Source organism: Artibeus jamaicensis, unplaced genomic scaffold, assembly GCF_021234435.1.
Source record: "Artibeus jamaicensis isolate MK-2021 breed Jamaican fruit bat unplaced genomic scaffold, CSHL_Jam_final contig_332, whole genome shotgun sequence".
NCBI lineage: Eukaryota > Metazoa > Chordata > Mammalia > Chiroptera > Phyllostomidae > Artibeus > Artibeus jamaicensis.
In genome coordinates, this window is record NW_026521788.1 from 23,632,130 (window position 1) to 23,656,246 (window position 24,117).

Here is a 24,117-nt window from a genome sequence, read left to right on the forward strand (position 1 = left end):
CCCCTGCTCACTCAGGTGTTCTCTACTTAGGATTCTCAGAAATGGTCCCTTAATATTTCAAGTTTGTCTTGTTCTCCTACTAGATTGTAAGTTCCTTAAGAGCATTATACTTGTCTCATATCTTCCAGAGCATAATTATACTTGGCTTTCAATGACAGTTGACTCTGATTAGTTAACTGATGAATTTGATTATGTAGAAAGTGAGAAATGAATGCAAAAAAATAAAGCAAAATACGAATAATGATATAAAATAAACATGGTCTTGAAGAATCATTAAAGATTTGTAGGTAATAGCAGGAATGGAAGGACTTGACTTCAAGCAATAGAAATAACATGTGCGAAGATGGCACAGCATTCAAGATCACAGTTTATTTGGGAAAACTGCCAATTATTTAAAATAGCTATAGCAGAGAGTGAGAGAAAAGGGTCAGTGGAGATGAGCTGAATATAAGCAGTTTGGAAAAGTCACAGAGATTTTTAAAAAGGGAGTATGTGATCAGATGCCCAATTTTGAAAGCCAGCTCTGGCAGGGCAGTAACTGTTGTAGGAGGGGAACAGACCAGAGGTACAGAAGTCAGCTAGGCAGAACTATAATGGTACAAATAACAAACACAATGTGTCAGCCAATATTCTGAGCACCTTCTATATGCTAAATCATTTAAACCTCCTAAAAATTATCTCTATTTTACCTGTGAGGAAATTGAGACACAAAGGAGTTTTGAAACTTGACTAAAGTCACATGACTAGTAAGCAGGTGATCCAAATTAGAACTCATTCACTCTGGTCCAGAATACATACTTTAAGGACAGTGCTACTGCCTTGGCTGGTGTGGTTCAGTGGACTGAGTACTGATCTGTGGACCAAAAGGATGCTGGTTCAATATCCAATCAGGGCACATGCCTGGGTTGCAGGCCAGGTCCCCAGTGGGGGGCATGAGAGGCAACCGATCACTATTTCTCTCACACATCATGTTTTTCTTCCTCTTTTTCTCACTCCTTTCCCCTCTCTCTAAAATAAATAAATAAAATCTTTTTTTAAAAAAGGTGGGGAGAGAATGAATATCTAAACTATGGCAGGAGCCATGAAAACTGAGAAAAGGGAATGGATTCAAAAGAGCAATGTGAGAGAGAAGTGTCCTCAGACATGGCAGTGCTAAAGCAGAGGGAGCAGTTGAGAATGACTGGCCAAGAGGCTGCCTTAAATAACCAGGTGGGTCACTGACCAAGGATGGGAGTTGTGGAGAAGCAATTGCTATTGTTATGTTGTGTTGTGGGGGGAAAGGGTCATTAGTACTTTGTCTGCTTTTGAATACGTAGCACAGGGTATCAAGTAAGACACGTACAGGAGAGAGATGGAAATAAAGTCTGAAGCTTAAGAAAAAAGCTGGGCGAAAGATACAAATTTGGGAGTTATCAGTGCAGAAACAGTAGTTAAAAGCATGGGACAGATGCAGTCATGGGGGGGAGGGGATTCAGAGCAAGCCAAAAAGAGAGCTAAGGACAGAGCCCTATAAGATACTTCTATGTAAGGGACAAGGAAGGAACCAGCAAAGACAATTGATAAGGATGAGGAATAAGAAAAGATGTTTCTTCTTCAGAAAGGCTGAAAGAAGAATGACAAGAAGAAAAAAATCAGTATAGTACAATGATATAGAAAAGTAAAGTAAGAAAAGGAACATGGGGCTTGCATAGGGCTGTTGGGCCATTGTAAGGAAGGACTTTGGGTTTTACTCTGAGTGAGATGAGGAGGATTTTCAGCAGAAGAATGACAAGGTCTAACTGACATTTTAAAGGGAAATCTCTGGCTGCCATGTAAAGGCCAGGACAGAAACAGGAAAGCAGTCAGGGCCTGTCACACTTATCCAGAGGGCCAGATGGCAGCAGTGGAGGTGGTGAGAAGTGGTAGCTTTTCTGAGATACTAGGGTGAAGACTTAAAGGTGATTGTAAAAGAATTTTGTCAAGAAAAGGACTTGAACAGACACTTCTCCAAGGAGGACATACAGAACATCCAGAGACACATGAAGAGACGCTCAATTTCGTTAGCTATCAGAGAGATGCAAATTAAAACCACAATGAGATACCACTTTACACCAGTCAGGATGGCTATCATAAACAAAGCAACAAACAACAAATGTTGGAGAGGGTGTGGGGAAAAGGGGTCCTTAGTTCACTGCTGGTGGGATTGCAGACTGGTACAACCACTATGGAAAACAGTATGGAATTTTCTCAGAAAAATAAAAATCAACCTGCCTTTTGACTCAGCAATTCCACTGCTAGGATTATATCCTAAGAATCCTAAAACATCAATATCAAAGAACCTATGCACCACAATGTTCATAGCAGCACAATTTACAATAGCCAAGAGCTGGAAGCAACCTAGGTGCCTGTCAGTAAATGAATGGATCAAAAAATTGTGGTACATATACACAATGGAATTCTATGCTGCAGAGAGAAAGAAGGAGCTACTATCTTTTGCAACAACATGGATGGAACTGGAAAGCATCGTGCTGAGTGAAATAGGCCAGGTGCTGAAAGACAAATACCATATGATCTCACCTTTAACAGGAAGCTAAACAACAAAACAAACAAGCAAGCAGAAAAAAAAACAAAACAAAGACACTGAAATAGAGAACAAGGGGACAGTGACCAGAGGGGAGAGGGAAGGGAAGTTAAAGGGAAAAAGGGGGAGGGATTTGGAGGAACAAATAGGAAGGACACAGGGACGAGAACTAAGGGGGGTGGAAATGGGAGGGAGGTGGGGAGCAGGGGGTGGGGGAGGCTGGGATGGGAGAAATGGACAAAAAAACTGTACTTGAAAAATAACTAAATAAAATTAATTAAAAAAATAAATAAATAAAAGAATTTTGTCTTCAATAACCAAAAGACTTAATATAAACTATACAACATATTCAAGGATTTGTGAGAAACTGTGTAGGGAGGGCAGGGCAGTGACGAAATGGAAAGGGAGGCTGAAGCCATGTTGTGAAGGCTCCTGTGGGTCAAGCAGGGTGGGAGGCTTACTTGGTGGGCCGCACAGAACCACGGAGGGTTTGCAAGAAGTAAGATACAAAGGGGAAAAGTAAAGGCATGGATACCTGTGAAGGGAGATGTTGTGCTTCCTTACATTATTATCTTTTTTTTCTGATTACCAAAATAATACATGTTCATTATAGGGGAAAAAAGGAAAATGCAGAAAAACATAAAATGAAAAATAAAATTTCACCATCCACAGATAAACACTTAACTTTTTGTTATATAATTAAAGTCTTTTTCTGCAGGTACATATTAATTTTTAAAAGGCAAAACATTTTTCTATAACCTGCTTATTTCACTTAATATTTTTCCATGTCATAAAATCTTTTTCTAAAATATCATTTTAGATCCTTTCTTTAAAAATCCTCACCCAAGGGCATATTTATTGATTTTAGGGAGAGAGAGAGAGAAAGGGAAACACTGATTGGCTGCCTCTCACATGCACCTCAACCACAGGTTGAACCTGCAACCTCTTGGTGTATAGGATGATGCTCCAACCAACTGAGCCACCTGGCCAGAGTCATTTTAGATACCTTTTAAAGGAGTTTAAACCAGCAATTAGAAGGACTAACCAATAAAATATTGATAAGAATCGAAAAAGAGGACTGATTCAAGAAAATGACTTTGTTCCTACATTCTTAGGAGGGGAATAAAATATATTCACACTGCACATAACTCTGATTTTGCAGTTAATGGATTTAATTAACAGTGCATGTGGATCTCCAAGCAAAGACCTACGGTATATTGGGTCTAAAGTTTCTTATTAACACCATCACAGAACCACAAAGCCTTGAAATATTTCTTAATATTAAGACATAATTTAAGTCTGAACATAAGCGAGCACTGTGAAATCCACTTCAATTACAAATCACGATAGAATGACACCACACTTTTCTCTCTCCTCTATTAAAGAAAAAGAAGTGGACAGGGAGTTCAGCTACACAGAAACAGGGAGCAAGAAATGCTAAAAGAAGGAACTTAAATAGACTAAATAAAAGAAACCAGTTTCCAACTTGTCTTTCTGGAAAATTAAAAGTTCTATCTAATTTACAGACTCAGAACTCTGAAGTGACTAAAGTCCTTTAAAAAGTTCTTGTCTAGCCCTGGCTGGTATGGCTCAGTTGTCTGGAGAGCCATCCTGTAAGCCAAATGGTGGTGGGTTTGAATTCTAGTCAGGGCACAATCCAGTTTGGGGGTTCAACTGCCCCCCCATCAGGGTGCGTATAAAGGAGACAACCAGTGGATGTTCCTTTCTCTCTTTCTCTTCCTTCCCCTCTCTCTAAAGGCAATTTAAAAAAAGAACTTGGATGAGGATAAAAAAAATGTTTTTAAAGTTCTCATCTGACCTGCTCATTTGACACGAGAAAAAAAAAACAGACAGGCTCAATTGCTCAAAGCCAGAAACAGTGAGACCAGAATTCAAGTCTCCTGGCAGCCTCTTTGCTCTCTTATCAACTCACTGTGTACTCCATAAAGCTTGGATTCATAGATGACAAATATTTTTAGATTTCTATTCAAAGAATTCAAGGGTTCTTGGGTACAATCACTAAATTTCAGGTTGATATCATGAATACTACATTTGATAATTATGTCAGTATATTTTTAACGGTACAGTCTTTCAATTCTTACTGATGTTTTACTGTTTAACTACGAATGAGTCATAAAGCTTCTCTATCCTTTGCTTCTTCATGAGTGAATTAAAAATGATAGAGTTGCTGTGAGAAAAATAATAAATTATGCAGCTTTATCACTTAGATAATGGTTTGGGTCTGAAAACAGCAGCCATTTATTAATGCCTTCAATCTAAGCCCTTGGCTCAATCATTCCAGAGCCATCTTTACAGATATGGACTTACACTGTAGAATGATCACCGACTCCCTAGAAAATGCCAATTCTGGATTTTATTGGACTTTTTTCTTTCCAATTTAATTCAGTTCTATCAATTAAGCATATATAGGCATTATGCTAGTCACTACAAGAATAAGAAACTAAGCAAATATAGCCCTGGTTATTAAGAAGCATACAATCTATTAAGATAACTGTAAAGACCACTTTGGTAACAACATAAGCAAGTCAAGTTAGTCTGAGTAATTTAAATGCTGAAGAGAATATAGGCTGGTTGGGACTAGAATAGACTACTATGAGGATGGGCTTAGAGAACAGGAAGTTAACTCTACTCAAATCATCTTTGTCTCTCAGCTGAATAGTAAATAACTTAAGCAAACAACAAACATTCATTGAACATCTTCTATAAGCTATGAATAATAAAAGACTTTGAATATACAATGCTAAATAAGACTTTATTCAGCTTGGCCCTCAAAACTGTACGAGTATTTATGCAGAAAAAGCAGTAGAAAAGATAGCAAGAAGGAAAGATACATTTGGACACAAAAAGATGAGTAACATGAGAGAAATTTTAGTCACAAGAAAGATTATGAACAAAGATAGGATCATCAATAAGTAGTGAAGCTGGTTGGGGCTTGGGGCAAGTATAAGATCATGGAAGATCAAGTTGAAATATTAAGTTGGTTTCATTACAGAAGATCTTGAATACTAGACTGAGGAATATGCATTCATTCAACAAATAATGTAAAATAATGGGAGATTTTTAAGCAAGCAACTCCCATGGTATACAGGATATAGCTCAGGAGGACTAATGTAGTGGTATTGCACAGGATCTGTACACACTGGCATAATAGTAATGCCTGGGTAATGCTTCCTAAGAGTGAACTATAGAACAATATGCATAATGTGATCCCATTTGTGTATGGGCCCTCAACAGTGTTTGCTCTGCTTATAACCTGCTTATAATTTAGGAAGAAAACTGGGAGAGTCAGGGAAAGGGGAAGAGAATCACTTAATTTCCACTTCACTCATCTATAAGAGTTTATTTTTATAGAGAAAACAATGTAAAAAGTGTTGTGGACCACTCTGCCTGGTTTCAGGAATTGTAACTCGACCCCCTGTGGCTAAGGGCCAGTGACGACCTCTGGAATGCAAGCCACAGGAGACAAAGCTTGTCTCTGGTAGCAAATAGTCCCTCAGTTTCCTCTCCCTGCCCCCAAAGCTTGGTCGGAAGTCAATGACAGGTAAGACACCTGGGGGGGGTGGGGGGCGGCAACCTAAGCCAGACTCTATCACTTGGGAAGCCATCATGGAAGGATCGTGGGGAGGGAGGGCTGCAACAAAAAGGGAGCAATGGACTCTCACCCCCTGCTTTGACAAAGCCCGAGTCCCCATGTTCTCTGGGAGAAGCACTTCCTGGTTCTAATCCCCTAAACCCTGAATACCTGATAGGGAAGGGTACAGCTCCTGCCTTGCTAGAGCATGTCCTGGGGGAAAATCTGGCATCACAAAGACTTGCTGATAAACTTGTGAAATCTGCTCTAAGAGTGCTTTCATTCATATGTTAAGGGTTCGAGCAGGAAACCCTAAAACTCTGTCCCTGACAGACTCTGACTCAGACTAAGCCCTCAGATTTCTTTGAAATGTTATCTACTGTTTGATCCTTGCCTCCCTGTGTTCCTGTGTATTATAACCCAATAAAATCCCCTGAAGGAGGGGGCTCGACGCCTTTTTCCCCTGAGAAACTGGCCACTGCTCACGACCCTTCCCTTTTGAGGGATCAGCCACCTCTCCACCCAAGCAGATCATGTCTCAGTCTTGTTTACTTTGATCCGTGGTGGATGGGGGGACTTGCAGGAAAAGTCGCCCCCACAACTGAACATGGATGTGTCTCAATTTATTTACAATCTCCTGTAAAAAGGTCTTGCCCATACTTTGTTATATTTATTCCTAAGTACCTTATAGACTTTGTTACTTCTGTAAATGGATGATGGTATCTTTTTTAAATGGTATTTTGTGTTTGCTACTAGTGTACAGAAAAGCAACTGATTTCATAGCCAATCAGTTTGCCAAACTCTCTTATTATTTCTTTTTTTTTTTTTTTCTGAACAGGTATTATTACACAGGGGACATGGGGCTCAATCCTTCTTGGCAGCTGCCTTCCTCGTGGCTGCAAGGACATTATTCGGCTCCTATCTCTTTCTCTTGGCATGTATGTGTGTCCCCACCCTTTTCTTGATGAATTTCAGAGCCCTCTTGTCCTTACAGAGCCCGAGCAGCTCCATACCATACTGTTCATAGAGGGCAAAGCCACACACCTGTCAGATCACGTCCCACACAAACCTGGTGTGCTGGGTGAGGCACCCATGGCAGTGGCTGTGCCTCAACTTGTGCACGTTCTTTGTCACTTTGTGGCCCTTGTTGAGGCCCATGGCCACGCAGTACTGGAGAGCCACATCTGCTGTTCCTCAATGGCAGCCACAGCAGAAGGCTTATTAGTTCTAATAACTTGATAATTGCAGATAACCATGTTTTATTTCTGGCTAGAAAATGTAATTTATAAGACACCAACTCACTGAGACTTATTAAGCCTCACTTTATCATATATCATGTAATCAATCTGCTTCAACTCACTCATGAGCCTGAAAAGAATATGAATTCTTTAATGATGAGTATCAAATTCTAGAGATGACTACTGCATTGAATTTGTTATTTGTTAAAATATTCTGTATCTTTGCTGATTTTATAGCTGCTTGACGTACCAATAATTGGAAGATATGTTACAATCTCTTCCTATAATGTTGGGTTTCTCAATTTCTTCCCTCCAAAATATTAATTATATAAATTTGGCTTAATCTGCCTCAAGGCTGTTCTGCTTGCTTCATATAAGTTTAGATTACATTATCCTGGTAAGTTGAACCTCTTATCATTATGTAATAGTCTTCTTGAATGCTAATAATGCATTTTTTCTTTAAGCCAATCATGTTTGATATTCATTCTGTTATGATAACTTTCTTTTGCTATTTGCCTACCATATCTTATTCCTTTCTATTGCTTCAACTGTGGGGGCAGAAGAAAACTTTTCTCTACCCTTTAAGGATTTTTTGTCTGGTCTTAAATCTAAATGAGACTTATTAATAAGAAAATAATCTAATTTAATTACATACATACATTTGGGAACCCCACATATATGACAGGTTCAAAGACAGAAAGGGAGGTATTATATAACATTCACATTATGAGGGCTTTCAGAGACGGGGAACATCATTAGCAGGCCAGTAAGAAGGGCAGATGCCCAGTAATTAGAAGTTTGCCCTGCCATACGGATAAGCTATAAAAAGTTATCCCTGGTGATAACTCTTGTTATGGGCAAGGCCCCTAATTTAAATTCTTTAAAGAAGAGGTAAAGTCTCTCATGAGCCAGCAGGGTCCCAACTGCCTTCACCTCAAAATAATTCACGTGCCAAGTAGCACATTTTGGGAAGGCCTGCTCTGAACTCCTTTACAACTTCATGCTGTGGATATATCTCTTGTAAAGAACATATAACTGAATTTTCTTTATGTCTAATCTTATAATACCTTTCTTAAGTGGTGAGTTTATTTCATTAACATATAAGTAGTATATGTCTGGACTTCCTCGTACCATCTTACTTTTTATTTCTATTCATTCCACTTCTTTTCCATACTTCTTACCCTTATTGGAGTTGAATTTGTATTTGTTCCTCTTCCTTTTTTAACTTCTTTGGAATTTATTCCCACTATGTTCAGACTTGTAAAATTTTACTATGTCCACTTAGCTTAACAAAGTTAAATAATATCTTAACAACCCTCTCCCAAATAATAAAAAATCTCTAAAATACTTCACTTCCAGAATTCCCATTAGTCCAGACCTGCATGCAGTCAGCTGACATTTATGTTAGCTGAGCAATGTCAATTTTATCATTTTTTAAATTTCTCCCAATTATATCAACAATGCTTGTCATTTTAAGTATTCACTATTCCTTTCTGCATCTCAACCTGTCTGATTCATTTTCCTTTTCTTGAAATAACATCCTTTAGAAGTTCCTTTATTGTAGCTATCTGATGGTGACAAAGTCTGAGTTTTTGTTAGTCTATAAAGTCTTTACTCCGCCTTTGTTTTCAAAATTATTTTTCCTAAATACACAATTCCAGGTTGACCATTATTTTCTCTAGAAAATATTCTGCGGTCTTTTGGCTTCTGTTGTTGACACTGAGAACACTGTTGTTAGAATTGTCAATTCTTTGTACGTGACAAGATTCTTTTCCTTTGTCTTTAGTGTTCTGCAGTTCCATTATGATTTATCCTGATATGGATTTCTTTTTATTTATTCTACTTGTACTTAATCTTTTTTCTCTTATCTATTGCTACTACTTCATCCCAAGGCCCTCTAAATTCTCTACACAGACACTCATGTCATTCTACCTTTCCTCATCATGCCTCCTCTATACCTGGAACTTGCTAGGCTTTTTCTTGTCCCAGGGCTTTTGCTCTGCATTTTCTTTCTTTCTTTTTTAAAAATATATTTTATTGATTATGCCATTAGAGTGGTCCCATTTCTCCCGCTTCATTCCCCTGCACCCTGCTCACCCCCCAAATTCCCCCCATCTAGTTCATGTCCATGTGTCATAAGTTCTTCAGCTTCTACATTTCCCACACTACTCTTGCCCTCCCTCTGTCTTTTTTCTCCCCACCATCTATGCTACTTATTCTTTGTACCTTTTCCCTACCTCTCCTCCTCCCACTCCCCCATTGCTAACCCTCCATCTGATCTCCATTTCTGTGGCTCTGTTCCTGTTCTAGTTGCTTGCTTAGTTTGCTTTTAAGTGTGGTTGTTAATAACTGTGAGTTTGCTGTCTTTTTACTGTTCATGTTTTTTATCTTCTTTTTCTTAGATAAGTCCCTTTAACATTTCATATAGTAAGGGCTTGGTGATCATAAACTCCTGGAACTTGACCTTATCTGAGAAGCACTTTATATGTTCTTCCATTCAAAATGAGAATTTTGCTGGATAGCACAATCTTGGATGTAGGTCCTTGCTTGCCTTTCATGACTTGGAATACTTCTTTCCAGCCCCTTCTTGCCTGTAAGGTCTCTTTTGAGAAATCAGCTGACAGTCTGATGGGGACTCCTTTGTAGGTGACTGTCCCCTTATCTCTTGCTGCTTCTAGGATTCTCTCCTTTATTTTAATCTTGGCTAATGTAATTATGGTGTGCCTTGATATGTTCCTCCTTGGGTCCACTTTCTTTGGGACTCTCTGAGCTTCCTGGATTTCCTGCAAGTCTATTTCCTTTGCCAGACTGGGGAAATTCTCCTTTATTATTTGTTCAAATAAGTTTTCCACTCGTGGCTGTTCCACTTTTCCTTCTGGCACCCCCATAATTCAGATGTTGGAACGTTTAAAGATGTCCTGGAGGCTCCTAAGCCTCTTCTCATTTTTTTGAATTCTTCTTTCTTTTCTGTTTGATTGTTTCTTTCTTCCTTCTGATCCACTCCATTGATTTGAGTCCCAGTTTTCTTCCCACCACTATTGGTTTCCTGTGCATTTTGCTTCATTTCACTTAGTGTAGCCTTCATTTTTTCATCTAATTTGTGACCAAAATCAACCAATTCTGTTGGGTGATCACCTGATCATCCAGTGCTTTGAACTGTGCATCTGACAGGTTGGCCATCTCTTGGTTGCTTAAAAGTATTGGCTCTGGGGCTTTGATCTGTTCTTCTCTTTGAGGGTTTGTTTGGGGTTTTTTTTTGGGGGGGTCTGGTCACACCTGTTACATGGTGAGGGGTGGAGCCTTAGGTGTTCACCAGAGCGGGGCAACCCATGTTGCTGGGTTGTGATGCTGTATGTGGGGGCGGGGCCAGAGAGGGAACAACGGCACTTGCTCCACTCTGCCTTGTATTTGAGTCCCTTTTGCTACTTCCCACAAGCAAATCGGGCCCTTCTGGTGCTGGTTCCTAGGTGGGAGGGCTTGTGTATGTTCTAGGGTCCTCTGGGTCTCTCCAACAAACTTTCCTGTGAGGCTGGGAGTCTCTCCTGGCACCTTTTCAATCAGTGCTTTTAGGCTTTATTTCCCGGTGCTGGGGCCCTGGGTTGCATGGTCTGTTTTACTCCATTTTCTCCTGGTTTATCTGCGCGCAAATATGTGACTATGGTCATCCAGCCGCCTTGCACACCTCACTGGGTCTGCTCGTTGCCTCCCTGTGCCCCGTGTCTGCCAGCTGCTGCTTTTTCTTGACCCCTCTCTCCTGGCCAACTCCGCCCCTCTTACCAGTCTGGATGAATGGTTGTTGGACTTCCATACAGTTCAATTTTCTGTCAGTTCTGGTTATTTTTTTTTTGTTTCTAAATGTTTGTTGTCCTTAATTTTGCTTGTGCGAGGAGGCACGGTGTGTCTACCTATGCCTCCACCTTGGCCAGAAGTCCTGCTCTGCATTTTCTTTTGCCTAGAACAAAAGGGGAGAAGAGCCTCCCCACCTCCTCTGCCTATAAACTCCTTCACATCTCAATTCAATATCAATTTCTTAGAGAGACTTTTCCTGACACTGCCCACCCTTAGTCATGGTACTTCCTCTCTGTTAGGGAACCATTTCCCCTGCTGCTTCATCTTTATCATACTTGGCAATTACATATTTATGTGTTATTTGTTAACATCTGCTTTCTCCATTAGTCTTTAAACTATAAGGGGACAATGACTGTGTCTGGCTCTTTTAACCATTCTATATTCACAGCCTGGCACAGTGCTTGGCACAAAGTGGGCATTCAATAATTTTTTGTTAAATAATTAAATGACCAAATGAAAACCCAGCTGTTTACATGGCATACAACAGTGCTTCTAGAGCTGCACTGGCTATCATTCCTCCTCCTAAAATGCTATTCCCTCAGCCTGCAAACTCCTTACTCAGCCAAGAAACCTCCTCTCTGATGCCCCCCTTTACAAAATTTGCACACAGAAGGACACAGTTTTGCTGTTCACCTCTGTACTCATAGAACCTCAATCATGGCCCTCACCCCAGTGTACCTTAATTACTAACTGCCTTCTCCTCAAGACGGAGCCCTAGGTTCTACTGCACCTCATATATAGGCCATTTGAAAGACACCTGAGGTTTGAAAAGGAAACTGAAAATGCCCTCAAGGGTGACATAACTGATAGTAATAGATGTTTGAGGGGATAAGAAGGTACAGGTTCACCGAATAAGTAAGGGGGTCAGCATCATTAGAGTTCAGAAAGAAAGTGAAATTGAGTGGAGTGGGTACAATGAAAACAGGTAGATTGTGAAGGAAAAAGTAAGGAGGTTGATGAACTGGCTTCATGTGCTCAGTAAAATGTGAGAAAGCCATGTGAGAGGGGCAAGGGTGGAGTCTTGAGAGAATAACAAACAGAAAAGAATAGCCATTGTGCTCAACACTGAACTCTTGGCAATAGCTAACTACTAAGTAATGAGTAAAAGGTTGAACACAAATTCCTTATCCAGTCATTCTTTACCAAACCCAAGGATACATCAGTAAGTGTAGCTACAATGTCCGCTGCATCCAAAGGAAAAAACCTGATTAAGGTCAAGACCTTAATCAGGTTTAAAGGGCTCCATCCTTTTAAAGGTCAAGCACTTCACAGTCACACACTCAATCATTTTCAGAAAATCTTTGATTTAAAATATATGAAATCACACAAAGAAAGCTGAGTGTTTGTATTTTTATTACAACATGGTCTCTCCCTCATGCCTGAGGCATGATACTGAGCTGTGTCTCCTCATATAAAGAAATGTAAAGATTAAATGTTCTACCCTGGCAGGTGTGGCTCAGTGGATTGAGTGCTGGCCTGCAAACCAAAGAGCCACTGGTTCAATTCCCAGTCAGGGTCCATGCCTGGGCTAAGCCAGGTCCTCGGTGAGGCCTCCACTATGCAACCAAACACTGATGTTTCTCTCCCTCTCTTTCTCGCTCCTTTTCCCTCTGTCTAAATACACACAAATAAAATCTTTTTAAAAAAAAAGATTAAATGTTCCTTAAAAACAGGGTTATGTCTTATTAAATTCTGCATCAATTTACATGGCCTCACAAAATAATTTGCACAAAGGCGGCATTCAAATAGTTTTAATACTGAATTAAATTAAGAGGTGTACAAGTGCTTCAGATACTACAGATTTGGGGAAAAGAATTTATAAATCTGTTTGAAGTAACACAAATATGTCTCTTGTGAAGGAGGAATGAGCAATAAATGCAAAAAATAGTCCTGGCTTGTGTAGCTCAGTGGATTGAATGCTGGCCTGAGAACCAAAGGGTTGCTGGTTTGATACCCAATCAGGGCACAGGCCTGGGTTGCAGGCCAGGTCCCTGGTAGGGGGACATGCGAGAGGCAACTATACATTGATGTTTCTTTCCTTGTCTTTCTCCCTCCCTTCCCTTCTCTCTAAAAATAAATAAACTTAAAAAAAAAGAAAATACAGCAGTAAAAGAGATTCAAATTACTCAAAACTGTTCTTTGTTGATCACACTAGTGGATCCAGTGGACATTCCACAAGACCTTTCAACTTACATGGCCTTTATAACAGGAAGTGTACAGAACCTGTAAGGGCTGGATCTGTGGCAACATAAAGGCTGTTTTCAACATTCTGAGCCTTTACCCCTTCATTAATGTGGGTACAAATTATGTCTGAGCATTGTCTTCAAAAGACACCTAGGTTCTATAGCTCTTATTTTTCTTTCAATTTATAAAAAAAATTATATAAATGGAGCCACTTTAAACTGAGGTGCCCTGAATGGTGTGGCTCATTTGGTTGGGCATCATCCCATAAACCAAAAGGCTGTCAGTTCAAATTTCCAGTTGGGGCACATGCCTAGGTTGCAGGTTTGGTCCCTGGTCAAGGAGCATACAAGAGGCAACTAATCAATGCTTCTCTCTCACATGGATATTTTTCTCCCTCTCTTGCTCCCTCCCTTCCCTTCTCTCTAAAAATCAATAAATAAAATCTTAAAAGAAAAAATGGAATCAGAACTGCCACCATCCCAGAGGCCCTGCCTTGGGTGTCTTACTCCTCAAAGCTTTGGAATGTTTAAACCATGCAAACTAACCTTTGGACTAAGCCTAAAACAATACTGTACCCCAAAGAACTGTTTGCAAAGATAACAAGTGATGACTACTACATTGAAAATTTAGAACATTCTTTAGAATTAGCATCTCTGTGGTAGATTATCTGCACCTATACAAGTGCCCCCCCCCTTGTCTGAGGTAATTGATGTAATTGTTATCCTTTCCCTGGCCATCCTTACTAGGAACACTCTTTGGGTTTCTGCCTGAATCAGTGCTTCCCAAATAGCTATTCTTTCGGATCTCAAACAAAGAATGCTTGTTGCCTCTCATTTCGCCTTCTCATATTTATTTTTAGGTTAACAAATTTCAAAAACCTATTAATTCTCTATACTTGAAGACCTTCTATAGAACTAAGATTCTAATCATTAAAAGCAAAGGGTAAACATATCCAGCTAAAAACACTCAGGGCAAGGATTTTATCATGTTTTCTCAGTGAACACTTTTTCCCTCTGGGGGCCACCAAGAATAGAGAAAATCAAAGCTGTAGAGTTTATGACTTATGTATATTAAAACAGACTCGAAGCTCTAAATTAGTAAATACTATTTTATCTCATGAAACACTGTAACCCCATGTAAATTTTTCACATAGCTTCACACTAACTGCATGTAAGACTATCACAGATATTAGTCTTACAATAGTAAAGGTTACACTAGTACTGACAAAAACTAAGTAAATCCAATAACAGAGGAAAAGGAAACAAATTAAGAGAGGTCCCCAGGTGACTCAGCCGCACCGATTCGCCCCTCCACACCCCCCCCCAGGGGATGCACCAAAACCATACACTATACTTTCTCCTTCCCTTCCCTTCCCTTCTAAAATAAATAAATAAAATTAAAAAAAAAAAAAAAAAGAGAGGTTAGGCTGAGTGGCTACAATGCCCTATAAAGTTACAAGGTTAATCAAAGAAATTAAAACCCCAACTTCAATTATTTAAAAAGTGAGTCAGCCCAAAAGAATTGAAAACAGCTCTATTCACAATGGCCAAAAGGTAGAAACAACCCAAATGTCCATCAACTATGAATAAATAAGCAAAATGTAGTATTTCCATACAATGAAATATTACTCAGCCATAAAAAGAAATGAAACACCGTGGATAATCCTGAAAACGTCATGTGAATGAAAGAAGCCAGACAGAAAATGCCGTATATTTATGGCTCCATTCTTAGGAAGTATCCAGAATAGGCAAATCTATAGTCAGTAGTTTAGGGGTTGCCAGTATGGACAGGGCAGGGAGCAGAGGAGTTTATGGGAAGTACTCTCACAGGTTGATCTGATCATAAATTCCTAACGAGGCAGGTCCTGGCACATAGTCATGCCCCAGGCCCGTAACTTCTTTAGTGAAAAGTTTGAAGCCAGCCTTGTCCATTGTTCTTGCCCATCTAGGTTAACACACCTTTGAAACACTGGAATACTCCTCCAAGGTGATATTAACTCTCAAGAGAGTACACAATCATGTTAACTGTCCTGTAATCCAATATCTCCCCCCCCCCCCCGCCACCTCCAATCTTCCTAACATCCCCTCCTTCCTTAATTTCAAATGCATAAAAGAAGCAAAACTGTTACTCTCTCTGGACCCTTTGAGATCTTGCTCCCTGGCATATATCACCAGATTGGATTAAACAAACTCTTACAAAAATTCTCTACAGATTTCAGTGTTCTTACATTGACACACTGAATTGTACACTTTAAAATGGTTAAAATGGTGAATTTTATATTATATGAATTTCACCCCAAGAGATAAGGGGACAGTCACCCACAAAGGAGTTCCCATCAGACTGTCAGCTAATTTCTCAAAAGAGACCTTACAGGCAAGAAGGGGCTGGAAAGAAGTATTCCAAGTCATAAAATCCAAAGACCTACATCAAAGATTGCTCTATCCAGCAAAGCTTTCATTTAGAATGGAAGGACAGATAAAGTGCTTCTCAGATAAGATCAAATTCAAGGAGTTCATCACCACCAAGCCCTTATTATATGAAATGTTAAAGGGATTTACCTAAGAAAAAGAAGATAAAAAAGATGAACAGTGAAAGGACAGGAAACTCACAGTTATTAAGAACCACACCTAAAACAAAAGCAAATTAAGAGGACAGCTAGATCAGGAATGAACCAGAGAAATGAAGATCACGTGGAGGGTTAGCAACAGGGGAGTGGGAGAAGGAGAAGGGGGGAGAAGGTACAGAAAATAAGTAGCATAGACAGTAGATAGAAAATAGATAGGGGGGAGGGTAAGAATAGTAAGGGAAATATAGAATCTAAAGAACTTGAGACACATGGACATGAACTAAAGGGGGGGAATAGAACAAATGTAATGGCATAATCAATAAAATAAAAATATATATATTTTTAAAAATCCAGGTAAAGTACAAGATAGATCAATGGATTTTATGTAACAGTGAAATATACTTTAATATATTCAGATTTCACACTACAACTGACCTTTAAAAAACTGTGACTTTCAAGTTTTGCTGAACTATCAAATATCCACAATTTTCTAAAAAGCCATTAAAGTACTCCTCAATTTTCCAAATACATTTCTTATTTCTTATATGATCTAATCAAAAGAGTGTATTGCAATAGATTGAACAGAGAAGCAGATAAAACTCAGCTGTCTTCTATTGAAGAAATATGAAAAAATATAAAACAACAGACCTGACCAAAAATGGCTCAACCAGAAGAACAAAGGAAAGCCCCATAGCCAATACTTTTAAGCAACCAAGAGATAGCCAACCTATCAGATGCGCAGTTCAAAACACTGGTGATCAGGATGCACACAGAACTGGTTGATTTTGGTCACAAATTAGATGAAAAAATTAAGGCTACACTAAGTGAAATGAAGCAAAATGCACAGGAAACCAATAGTGATGGGAAGAAAACTGGGACTCAAATCAATGGAGTGGATCAGAAGGAAGAAAGAAACAATCAAACAGAAAAGAAAGAAGAATTCAAAAAAATGAGGAGAGACTTAGGAGCCTCCAGGACATCTTTAAACGTTCCAACATCCAAATTATAGGGGTACCAGAAGGGGAAGAGGAAGAGCAACAAGTGGAAAAGTTATTTGAACAAATAATAAAGGAGAATTTCCCCAATCTGGCAAAGGAAATAGACTTGCAGGAAATCCAGGAAGCTCAGAGAATCCCAAAGAAGGTGGACCCAAGGAGGAACACATCAAGGCACACCATAATTACATTAGCCAAGATTAAAATAAAGGAGAGAATCCTAGAAGCAGCAAGAGATAAGGGGACAGTCACCTCCAAAGGAGTTCCCATCAGACTGTTAGCTGATTTGTCAAAAGAGACCTTACAGGCAAGAAGGGGCTGGAAAGAAGTATTCCAAGTCATGAAAGGCAAGCAAGGACCTACATCCAAGATTGTGCTATCCAGCAAAATTCTCATTTAGAATGAGAAGCACACATACAGTGCTTCTCAGATAAGGTCAAGTTCCAGGAGTTTATGATCACCAAGCCCTTACTATATGAAATGTTAAAGGGACTTATCTAAGAAAAAGAAGATAAAAAACATGAACAGTAAAAAGACAGCAAACTCACAGTTATTAACAACCACACTGAAAACAAAAGCAAACTAAGCAAACAACTAGAACAGGAACAGAGCCACAGAAATGGAGATCAGATGGAGGGTTAGCAACGGGGGAGTGGGAGGAGGAGAGAAGGGGAAAAGGTACAAAGAATAAGTAGCATAGATGGTGGGGAGAAAATAGAGGGAGGGCAAGAGTAGTGTGGGAAATGTAGAAGCTGAAGAACTTATGACACATGGACATGAACTAAAGAGGGAGAATGTGGGTGGGAGTGGGTGAGCTGGGTAGAGGGGAATGAAAGGGAGAATGGGACAACTGTAAAAGCATAATCAATAAAATATAAATATAAATGAACAATGTCTATCATTTCACTAAAATATTTGGTTTGGAAAATTGAGTAATTTTTATGAAAAATGTTATTTATACTAAAAAGAAATTAGTACTACTTATGTTAATGAATTAACAAATCTTAAATTTCTCAGTTTTAATTTTAATAAAATAAATATTTATATAACCTATATAAAGAAAAGTTCTTCCGGCCATTCAATACTTCTTAAGAAACAAAAGAGATTTATGAAACTAAAAAGTCTGAGAACTGCTATCTTATCCCTTGTTTCTGCTCACAAAGTTCAAAAGTAATATCTCCCATGCACAGTAGTTTCACAACATAGTAAAGGTTGAAAAGCTATGACTTAAAACACAAAGGAAATAATCCATAGAGGTACCAAATCTGAACCTGGTAGAAATGTGTGAAATGCCCTAGGACAAGACCTCCCAGAGCCACTGGTATGCCCTTCAGGCACATGCCCAACAGTCCAGGACACACACACAAAAATGATTCTATACCATTTTTTCTCCCTTCCTCTCAAAATTCACTCCCAATTGAACTGAGACCCAAGATAATTGAGATTATCAATTCAAAATGTGGTAAAAGAAATATTACAAGCAATCCTCTAGGAAAGCAAATCAAGTTGGTGCCCTGCCTGGAGACAAAGGTTTTCTCTAGACAGTTTCTGGTTCAGTGTGAGCTCTGTTCTATCCTTCCCTAATGAAAAAATCACACAAAAACAAACTTCTAATTCAAGTTGGGTTCCTCTGCTCAACAAAGGTCGTAACACTGAAAATGGCATTAACATCAGAAATGGCTCTGGATGCCTAGGATAGCCTCGGAAATAGCCAGGACTGCAGACTGAGGTCCCTAAAAGGAATCTAGGCATGGTAATAAACAGGAGTGAACTTTTTTTTTTTGATGTACGTTTTGATGAGTTAGTAAATGCCAAGCACTGTTCTGAAGCATTTATATAGATGAACTCAATCCTAATAGTCTTATGATATTGATATGGTTATCACCACTTTGTCCAGGAAGTCACTAGATCTGCACTAGTTCACTTTTGTAACTATAACTGACACCCTAAAATGCTACCCACCCTTCCTGTCTTCTATTATCCTAGAAAAACATGAAGGAAACACTGAGTTCCATACAACTAGACTGCTACTATCAATATCAATTGTCCAAGTAACTTAGTAATTATCAGACTAAAATACTTTCTCTACAACAAATTCTTTTTTTTAAATATCAGGTTACCATTTTAAAAAAAGAAAGTCAGAATTGACACACTCTTTGCAATAATAAGATCTGAAAGAAAAGGAATCAAAACTAACTGAATTTCCAGGGATACTTTCAGGCACCTCTTGACTGAAGCAAAGTATTCCAGAAACATACCTGTTGGAGCCATCTTTCATATGAACTTTGGCATAAAGAACATCCACCATGCCTGGATCATCATTCATGTATTCTATCCCTTCCATCTCTACTTCCAGGGGTTTGCCCCCAGAAATATCACTGCAAAGGAAAAATCATTAGATTTTTATAATTATTTAAGCTAAGGGGGCTATAATAATATATTTTGAATCATGGTTAATATACATAGTGAAACTTTACAAAAATGAAGTTGTTGGGGTTTTTACTAACAATATTAACTATCCTTCTAATTTCAAAATTCATACATGTTTAATATATATAAACTAGAAACACTAATATTTCTGAAGACACACTAGCATGCTCTAAGAAAAAGTCAAACAATAACAGTTCTGATTGACAAAGACATTTACTTTGTTGCCCACCTCTGAGGTTTTACATCATTCTTTCAGGCTGGTCTGATGGTAGTGAATTATCAAAATTCAACTAAAGTTAGTGTTATCATTTCTGCAAACAGTATTTCACTCATATAACAATGATGGAGCTGTAAGCTAATATCACCTCTTTAAAAGCAATTTGGCAGTATTTATAAAAAGCCATCAAGAAGAAAAAAACCCTGTGTGCAAACAATTCAGTTTATGAGTCAACCCTAAGGAATAATTATGAATTCAGCTACATATGCAATGATAGCAGATAAAGGATAGTTTTTTACAGAAGAATTCCTACTGATAAATGAAGAAGTAATGACAGACTTAGAATATTACCATATCACCATTTTGCAACTCCTGATAAAATAATGGATTTTAGCAAAATCATCAATGGCCACTAAAACTTAGACAAAAGGTTGGAGAAAATATAGCGATCCTTCTAAAACAGAGCTCTATAAACAGTGGATCAGGCACCACTCCCAAATTCACTGAACAAGCTTATCGCATACACAAAAAAGAAACAACCAAACATGTGTCTCCTGATAAGATGCAATAGGGTTTTGACTGACACATTGTTTGGAGTAGCAAAAGACTGGAACAGACTAAATGCCCAATAACATAGGACTGATTAAATAAATCAAAATACTATGGGCAATAAACAAGCCATTCATGACTAAGAATGCTTTTCAGGTGCTGATAAATAATGATTATCTTTTTAAGTTTAAAAAAAGTATACAACAATGTGCATGCTACACTACTATTTATGCAAAAATGGGGGTAATAAGAATATATATATATACACACAATTTTTTGTACATACATAAAATCTCTGGAAGGATACAAAGACACTACATTTGTTGCCTTTAGAGAAGACAGCAGGGTGCCTGGTGGGATAGCAGTGGGAAGAAAACTCTTCAATGCATATCCTTTGTGCCTTTAAAATTATAACCACCGTAAATGTATTGCCTATTAAAAGGTTGTAATTCTCCAAAATATAAAAAAGAAGCCAAACGCAAAAAGTATATATGCCAAATGATTCAATATATATATGACATTAAAGAACAGCAAGATTAATCTATGGTACTAGAAATCAGAATGACAGTTCCTCCTCGAATGGAGGAGGAGGAGGAACTGAAAAGAATGAACATAAAAGAACTTCATAAGGTGATGGCGATGTTCTACATCTTCATCTGGGTGTGGTTACATGGGTGTATACATTTGTCTTAACTCACCAACTACACTTAATATCTGTGCATTTTACTTGAAGTAACTTATACTTCAAAGAAAAATACATATATGCATATATAAAAAAGTATGGGAATATATACTCTAAAGCATTCATAGTAATTATCTTTAGCTGGTAAGGCTACAAGTGACACTTTTGTTTATCTGAAATTTTTGGCTTTTTTAAAACTAACATATATTACTTTCATGTTAAGTAAAACCCACCATCCTGCTTTCTTCACAGACCCCATCAGTAGGATTATACCAACTTCAACCAGAAAAGGTTTTGCTGTGCCAGGCTGAAACCCAGCTAAAAATCAGCTGACCACACGGCCTTCTCCAAGCCCCACAACTCCGAGCCAGGGACTCTATCCATCCTGTCCACTTCTACATCCCTGGAACCTGGCACAGTGCCTTATATAAAATTGGTACTCCATAAATCTCTGGTAAACATTGATTGGGTGTTCTACTATAAAGGGAGAAGCTGTTCTGAACAATTTTGAGAAGAACGTGGACATACATTATATTGTTATTGAATAAAATATGAGACTGGCTCAAAGACAAAAAGATGCTAGAATCCACCAAAAGACAATTCCAAAAAGGCAAAACAAAAAAGTTCTCTTGATATTGACCTAAAGCCATAAAAGACTCTTTATAGCCTGGAAATTGTAATGGTAAAGATTCCTTTAAAACTTCAAGACCATACGATTGCACAAGACCAGAATTTTTCTCAGTAAGAAACTAAACAACTGAACTACTTCAGGCAAATATTTTAAAAAGAAAAATTACAGCCTTGATTATAAGTATCCTGTAACTACCTCTAATAAGTGGTTATTACAAAAACTCAAGCCAAGCTCTGAGGCCTTTAGCTTCAATCAACAATACAGTGTATCTCCATTTCAAGTAATAGCCAAAGAATTCAATATGAAAGACTGCCATTCAATCCCATCAAAGTGCAGTCAATAAAACATTTTTTTAAAGAACAACTTAATACTAACCATACATTCCTCTACATTTTTCAGCTTTAACACTGCACAGTTAGAGCACCAGAAAGCACCATACCATTAGTTTCTCTTCCCACTAAAATGTTTTTACTGGGTTGATATTTAATGTTATATCCTTGCTTACCCCTAGAAGTTACCTGTAGAAGCAACGTGAAGAATGTTTTTGTATCTTCTGCAAAACAACTGAAGATACTGCTTATGATCATTCTGGTTTATTTACATTAAGATTTACGTAAGCAGTTTTTCTTGAATTAAGAACCAGAAAAAGATTCTCTCCTAAAACGTTATGTTCATTTTTATCAGGTAGCAACTATAATAATTGATGCATTTCTTTTTGGAATTTAGTTCAAGTATAATGGTCCTCGAAACTACTAAATTTTCTTACCTTGGTTTTCAGGTAGAACTTTTCCCCATTCCACCTTTATGGTTTCTGAGCTCTCTAACTTTAACATTTCTTTTGTATATACATCCACACTATAATAAACTACCTCAAATCCTTGGAATTAGATGGAGTACAAACAACAAAAAGATGAAATAATGAACAGGATCCATAGCCTGCCTTATGAGTAGAAACAGAAACTTTTCAACCTATCCCTGGGATTTATCAAGAGGGAGATTGAAGAACAGGACAGAAATCCAATGGTTTGCCTGACAGATGCCCTCGCTTGGTGACCAAACTATTTTTTTTTTTAAGATTTTATTTATTTATCTTCAGAGGGGAAGGGGGAAGGAGAGAGGGAGAGAAACACCAATCCACGGCTGCCCCTCGTGCATCCCCTGCTGGGAACCGGCCTGCAGGGAACCTGCCTGCAACCCAGGCATGTGCCCTGACTGGGAACCGAACCGCGATCGTGTGGTTCGCAGGCCCGCGCTCAATCCACTGAGCTACACCAGCCAGGGCTCCAAACTATTTCTTGCATCTGGAACACCAGTGAGGATATTTCTCAATTCGGTGACATCTGAGGCAATAATTAAGAACCAACAGTTATCCATGGGTATTTTTCCTCCTTTACTCTCTTCCTTCTTGTCCCTTCTTAACGTACTCGGTTTAACCTCAGGCCTACTGGGAACACTCAGGCACAAGCAGAGTGATACTGGAGCTACAGAAGTGACACTCAGAGGCATCGCACTGCTTGTGGTCCACATCTCACAAAGAAAGGTCACCAGGGACACATTGAGGGCATCAGCATTTGCAGAACACTTGAAAAATTCGCTGTGAATAATTCTTCACAGCTACACTAGTCTTTAGCCTAAGAATTGAAATCAAAGTTCTATTTCTCATCAGGCAACATCCTTACACTCAAAAACTACCTCCCAATTTAAAACAAATATTTGACCATCCATTTCTTTAAAATACCTATGTAGCACCACATTTTTAATTAAATTCCAATAAAGCCAAATTTAATATTTAAAATTTAAAAGCCATCAAAGTAAACTATAGTACATTATACAATGGTCTATTAATTTTCAATGCTTTCATTTTTATATTTTAATTGAAGATATTTACATCATAAAAAGTTCAGGTTAGAAATACCATTGTTTATTGAAGTATAAAGGCTGACGTCAAAGATCAAGGATAAAGAAAAAAGTTAGATGATGCATTTTACTCACCAGAGCTGTAATATAAGTATTTTTTTTAAGAAGAGAATTCTTCCTTTTAGTAAAACAAAGCATTTCTAATCAACCAACCAATTCTGATTCTTGTTCTTCTCAGGAATAAATTAATTTTGCATTGTATACTTCTTAAACAGTGTGTGTGGCAGAAAGGAAGGTAGGAGAGGAGGAGTAGAGAGGTTTGTTTTATTTGCTGGTTTCAAATCTTACCAGCTTCTTGAAAAGAGCATATTCAATAGATTTTTTGCCTGCATTGCAGATTTTTGGCAGGGTAACTTTGTCCTATTTCAAAAGCTTTGCTGAACTTTAAAAACTACAATAACTGTTTTCATCCTGTCATGTCAAAAATTCTTAGGAACCATTAAGGCTGCTCCTCATTACCTATGCACAGCAACCCCAACATGCTTAAAGGACCCTGATTGGCATTTAGACACAAAAGGCACCAAGAGACATAAAAGAGAGGAACTCAGCTAAATCCTCACATAGCTCTGGATAAACCCTCAATGACTAAAAACCTGTGACCTGATTTTTTTTTATTTAAGAAGAAAATTCACTTTATAACAGTATATTTAATGAGATTCTTATGGAATGTCAGGATTCTGAAAAACTCAGATTCATGGCTACATAGT

At 38.3% G+C, this 24,117-nt stretch overlaps 1 protein-coding gene and 1 pseudogene across 4 annotated transcripts in view; both read right to left on the minus strand.

Annotated features, from left to right (window-relative positions):
• The window catches only part of ASCC1 (activating signal cointegrator 1 complex subunit 1), a 114,793-nt gene that overhangs the window by 39,257 nt on the left and 51,419 nt on the right, over positions 1-24,117 (minus strand). For 3 of the 4 annotated variants that reach the window (XM_037130555.2, XM_037130556.2, XM_037130557.2), the window contains exon 7: positions 19,243-19,362. The exons of the other annotated variant lie outside the window; for it this stretch is intronic. In XM_037130555.2, coding sequence (XP_036986450.2) covers positions 19,243-19,362 — 120 coding nt within the window. The remainder of the gene's footprint in view (positions 1-19,242; positions 19,363-24,117) is intronic. 4 annotated transcript variants of the gene reach the window in all.
• On the minus strand, positions 7,017-7,516 carry LOC128627198 (60S ribosomal protein L36-like; annotated as a pseudogene).